The sequence below is a fragment of the Lagopus muta genome, chromosome 3 (genome assembly GCF_023343835.1).
Source record: "Lagopus muta isolate bLagMut1 chromosome 3, bLagMut1 primary, whole genome shotgun sequence".
Classification (NCBI taxonomy): domain Eukaryota; kingdom Metazoa; phylum Chordata; class Aves; order Galliformes; family Phasianidae; genus Lagopus; species Lagopus muta.
In genome coordinates, this window is record NC_064435.1 from 86,672,263 (window position 1) to 86,678,262 (window position 6,000).

General features: G+C 46.1%; 1 protein-coding gene across 7 annotated transcripts in view; it reads right to left on the reverse strand.

Moving 5' to 3' along the window:
• Nucleotides 1-3,006, reverse strand: part of KIF13A (kinesin family member 13A) — a 113,470-nt gene extending 110,464 nt beyond the window's left edge. For all 7 annotated transcript variants that reach the window (XM_048940386.1, XM_048940384.1, XM_048940383.1 and 4 more), the window contains exons 1-2: nucleotides 2,844-3,006; nucleotides 2,671-2,761 (exon numbers count right to left, since the gene is read on the reverse strand). In XM_048940386.1, the coding sequence (XP_048796343.1) occupies nucleotides 2,671-2,761; nucleotides 2,844-2,898 (146 nt within the window). In that variant the 5' untranslated portion in view covers nucleotides 2,899-3,006. The remainder of the gene's footprint in view (nucleotides 1-2,670; nucleotides 2,762-2,843) is intronic.
• Nucleotides 3,007-6,000: the final 2,994 nt, after the last annotated feature.

Sequence of the window (6,000 nt, forward strand, 5' to 3'; positions counted from 1 at the left end):
CAGCTTAGGAAAAGGAAAAGGAGTCAGAACCCACAGACAGTTCTAAGTTACAGCTTTACAACTGACACAACAGTGCAAGTTGGACAGATGACAGCAGTCTTGGATTTTAGGCTTTTTTCACCACTCACAAAACAACAGTAATTCTCCCATCTGAAATCCTTCAGAAGTATCCTTAATAAGTTGTAGATATTGATTAACAGCATGCATCTGATCTAATTAAGAATTCCTTACAGAATAGGTAGAACTACTTAAATCTGATATTCCTAATTTTAACTTGCTTTTGGGAGAATATCTATTATAGTCATGAAAATGCTACTTAATTTTGGTTTAGAAAATTCTGTCAATACATTTAAAATGACAACTGGGAAAATAGAACAAAGCAAACAAAGAGCAGGGTCCTGATTCCCACCCTCCTTCCCCGAGCCCCCAAACTATAGTTTTTCAGCTTCAACTCAACTAAGAAAAGCAGTCCTGGAAACCAAGTTTTCTTCAGAAGGCCATTTGTTCCTAACTCCAAAGCACAGTACAAGCTTTTATTAATAGTCCTCAAAAACAAAAAATCCATACAAAAAGAAGTTAAAACCAAGCAGAATATTAAAATCATGCAATCCAGCACATCAGTTAATCACTCCAACAAGGGAAATAATTTTTGCAGTGACACAGTTACTCTGAAAGAAATAAATCCAGTCGAAGTATATAAAAAGAAACTACACAAAGAACACCAAAAATCCATTTGACATCTCTAACTCTGCCAAGGCACCCGTCCAAGTACAAGCAACAACTACCCAGCAATTCAGTCAGCCTATATCAACATTTTATTTGGGTACACATGGAAGAATGGGATTCTTTCTTCAACAGGGAAATTAAACTCCTTATCAGAAATGAGCAGTTTAAAACTGATATAAAAGTAAGGCAGTACCTGCCATTTAGGAGGTACCCAAACCATATTTTTGCACCAGTGAGTTACTTCTGAGCACTGGCATTTCCAATCCTCTCACATCAGGAAGTTGCTTCCTTACAACACACAAGTGAAATGTTTAGCAGCCAGCCAAGTCCCAGAGCAGCAGCAGGCTGTGAACAAGGCTGCAATCACCTGCCAGCATACCTATTGCTAGTGAGATGGCACACAAGCATCACAGTGCATCCATTACATCTTGACACAACCAGAAGCCAGATCAGATCAGGTAAAAAGAACTTACGTCTATTACAGGCATTCATAGAACGGTTTGGGTTGGAAGGGACCTTTTAAGACCATTTAGTTCCAACCCCCTGCTATAGGCAGGGACACCTCCCTCTAGACCAGGTTGCTCAAAGCTCCCTCCTGCCTGGGCTCCTTCAGGGAGGGGGCATCCACAACCTCACTGTGTCACCTGCCCTTATAAAAGTCCCTCCCAGTAGGCCCCCTTCAGGTACTGGAAGGCCACTATAAGGCCCCCCCAGAGCTTTCTCTTCTCCCAGGCAGATCAACACAAGACACGCACAAGCTTTCAAAAGAGTCAATGAATACCTGGAACCAGCATGCACAACAAGCAAAACTCATGTTTAACAGTCTCTACATTAAACCAGCTGGTTCTTAAGCTCTTTTGATCATCAAAATAATGATTTTTAAACTTGGATTCTACCATTGCTTTTTTTAAACCTTATTTGTATTTCATGCTTTATACTTGTAAGAACAGCATTAACTCTTTAAAGTGAGTGGATTTGACTATAGCCACGTTGTGACAGAAAACATGCACACAGTTCAATAAACAATCACAAAAACACACCTTCCAAAATAGTCTCAAGAAAACCAAGCTCCCCATTTTACAGAAGTGAGGCTACACAGAGATGGTACAAACTGTGGATCACACAAAGATCTTCAAAAGGAGCTGGGAAACAAGCAGAGCTCTTTTCAAGGCCAACACATTAGCTATAACGATGATCCTAAGAACTGCACGAATTGGATTTCAGTTGAACTGGCACAAGCACAGCTATATTCCTGTATTCAGATTCACGTGAGTGGGGCCTTCATATCTGGACCTTCTAGTTCTCTTTGTTGCCCAAGATCTTTTCTGCTGGAAAACTACTCAAACATCGCCTTTGAAAGAATATATATGTATGTGTGTATATATATATATATATATATATATATATATATATACACACACACACACACACACACACACACACACTCTCATACTAGTTCCTTCATAGCTATTCCAAACTCAAATATATTCTTAATGAAATGTCGAACAGTAAGGATTTGTTCAGACTAAAACCTATAGCCATGAAAACGAATCCATGCTCCACGGCATCACAAATATTTAACAGCTCAACCAAGCAGGGTTGTCAACAGGTAACCCAAGAGATAACACAACACCAGCACCGCTCCGCCGCACCTCCCCACGCTCCCTCAAAGGAAAGAAATCTTTTCCTGTTCCGATCTATTTTTACAGTCTGGTGCGTTGGTATTTCTGGATTACTTCCAGGGCTGTTCTTTACCGGGGCATCGTGACCACACACGCCAGATTTCGGGATTATTTTCTCTCTTTCTCGCGGGCTGTTTCCCAGCCCATCTCCTCACCGCCCGCTCCCGTCGCAGCTCCCCGCGCAGCCCGGGGACATCGCGCTGCCCGCCGCAGCTCGGAGCCGTGCCTGCTGCCATCCCACCCCCCCGGCAGCGGGGTTTACCTTTCTCCCTGCTTGCTGTTGGAAGGCGGCGGGTGCAGCACGGTCTGGTTGCCCTCCATCTCCACCACGCACTTGGTGTTCAGCTCCAGCTCTGCAAGGAGAGGCGGTACGGGGCTGCAGCCGGCGGGCGGGCCGGCTCCCCTCTCCCCGCACCCGCTCGGGTCCCCGCTTACCTCTCCTGTTCATGGGCCGGACCCTGACGGCCACTTTCACCTTGGTGTCCGACATCTTTCCCCCACCGTCTGCGCCGGGCGGCCCCGCTCAGCGGCACCGCGCGGCGCCAACGTCCATGCCGGGCCGGGGCGAGGCGGGGGCCGGGGAGGAGGAGGGGGGAGAAGGAGGAGGAGAGGGAGGCGGAGGGCGGGCGGCGGCGCAGCCCCAGTCGCCTCCCCGCTCAGCCGGCTCTGGCACTGCCTGCCGACAGCATCGTTTGCATAACCGCCGCCGCCGCCCCGCCAATCCCGGCCGCCATCATCCGCCGCGAGTGCGGCGGGGAGGCGCCGAGCAACATCGGAAAAAGCCGAGCGCCTTCGGCACGGGAAGCGGAGCTACCACGCCTCTCCTCAAGCTACTACCAAAGGAGGGTGAGCGGACGGAGAAAAGGCCAAGCAGCGCCCCGCCGCGGCGAAATAAAGGGAGGAGCGGCGCATGCGCAGGAGGGACGGGAAGCCGGGCATTGCGCCTCGCCCTCACGCTGCCCGCAAGGCACGTGACGCTGGCAGGCGGGGCGGCGCTGCTGTCCCCGCACCCGTTAAAAGGCGCAGCGCCCATAGCGCCGTCCTTTTTGGTCTTTGTGAGGACAAGGTGCGGTGTCGTGTGCGATCTCCCACGCTGTGTCTCCCCGTGACTACGGCCGTGGTTGGTGAAGACGCGTGTTGTCTCCATGAGACCGCTTTGGGCATCCTGCCGTACTGCCCCTTGTGTGGAATTTGGGAAACGGCAATCCGCAGCCTGCGCGGAACAAAATACTGGAGCCCGCAGGGAATTCTTGAGCAAAAGATGCACCGCGCTCAGATTCAAAATCTGTGAAGTGTCAAATCTGCTCACAGGGCGCTGCTGCTCCAGACGGCGACTGGCGGATTTTCCCAAACGCGGCAGGAAGGAGTCGCGTCCCTTCCCGACCTGTCCGCTCACATCAGGAAAAAGCATTACGAGCTGTAACGCCTGTTACCAGCGCTCCGAGGATGGCTTCGCTTGTAATGGATAAGCCAGGAAAGCTGTTCAGATAAACTGCAGCAGGCTTATGATCTCAGGAGAGCTTTTATTTTAAGTGTCTTGTTAAAGCCTGTTTTGTTTTGTTTTGTTTTTTTGCCAGAAGTGTTTCCCTAGCTTCAGCAAAATATTTTCCAGCGCTTCAATCCCTATTTTCTAGTGCAACTAAATGGCAGGGATCCAAGTTGCAAAACCAGTGATATCTGCATCATTTTGCTTACTGAAGACAGGCTGAAATCCAGCCGGGATTATTCTGTCTGCTGTGGGGCTAAACTACTGCAAGGAGAACGGGCTAAACGAAACATGATAGGTAGACAGATAGCTGTGCCGAGAAACAGCAGACCTTTCAAAAAGAGGTAGAAAGTGACTGATGCTGCTGCAAAGGCACAGCACAGCAGCCGGATGAGCCTTACAAAGCAGCTCAGAAGAGCTGTGAGCGAACAAGCATGAATGTCAGTCCTGCCGCCCCTGAATGGCCATTGGTCACAGGGATGCTGAAAGGAAATATGAGACATGCACTCAGCATGGTGAGGGACTTTACCAAATAGAGCCAGCTGTCTGGAGAGCATCGCTAGCAGAAGCTGGCATGCACTGATTTCTTGCTTGTGGAAGTAGACGTCTGGAATTAAGTTTGTTATGAAATGTGGTTCAGCTGGGAAAGATGTTGAAATGAGGCATCCTGTATATTGCTGTATACTATAAGAACCCAGGAGAAAGGAGGCGTTGGCTCAAGATGTAGCATAAGGTCTGTGGAATGGCTCTGCAGAAACTGAGTTCTGCAAAACTTGGATGTTTTTGGGAAAGAGACAAATAGAACAGATGGGAGGAAGAATAATCCCTTCTATCTCTATTTTCCACTTCTCATTGGAAAATTGTATCATTGCAAGATTAAATAAAAACAATGAAATTAGCTAATGAGAAACTGAAGATTGTCTTTATGAGACTCCCTAAGATTTTGGCTGTGGGAAGAGTCTTGGGAAGGAATATTTTAACTATTATTTGGAATAGGTTTGTAAATGACATTCAAACATTTGCATGTATAGAAAGCCAGACATGTAAAAATGAAAAGATGCAGTCTAATTTGTTCTATCATAGGCTGTAGCTGCTCTTCTCTTCTTGTGAAATCTTTTTTTCTTTCTTTATTTTTTTTAGGTAGTCATGAAAAGGAATTTTTGCACTTTTTTTCACATTGACTGCCAAGATCAAGGAGCTGATTCCTCCAACTTCTTAAGTTCTCTTCTGAGGAATGCTTATGGCAACACTTGTTACTCCACCTGACAACATCTATTAGGCAGCAGAATGTATTTCTTCTGGTCTCCACCAAATCTTTGGCATTACGGCACTATAGTAAGAGAGTTATGTTCTAAGGGCCCCATAAGACCATTAGATGACCCAGAGGGCAATCTGTGCTTGTACACAACTATCCTGTCCTCTGAATGTGCCAGACAGAATAATCAAGTGTGAAAAAATGATTAGCTTCTGGTGGTCCTAGATGTTAGAACTGGTATGTATATATAACATGTAGTGTTGGAAAGCGGGTTTTTAAGACCCTGTAAAAGGGAGAAGAAATAATGGACCTGATTTAAGAGCCAGGGGGGTATGTGCTAGGATAGGAAATTCTTGGCTGTGAGAGTAGGGGGGGATTAGATCTGTGGTCAAAAGTCTCAGTAGAAAGGAGTTCATTACTACCATCTCACAAGAAAAGAACAGCAAAAAGCTTTATGAAACCTCAAAGAACTGATGTTCTACCAAGGTCAGACAGCCTCTGCCACCATCCAAAACTGAGCCAGAAACCAAATAACCCAGATGTATTTGCAGATGTGCAAGTAATTATTCTAGGGCAACCATGTTGATCACAGTTAGCTTTTGGGTATAAAACTAAAAAAATATTATTATCTGATGATGTGATTAGTGGAGCCTGATTTTCTGTGAAAGGATCTGATCAGACAGTATTTAATCTAAAGAGGTATTTATAATTGATTTATCACAAACAAATTGATTTGATTCTGCAAGATGCTCTGGGCTGTGCTTACATCTAAGATACAGGTCACTGTGTGACATGGCATTTTGAAACTTTATTAGCATTTAAATAAAAAGTGGAGGTAATATCAGTGATAC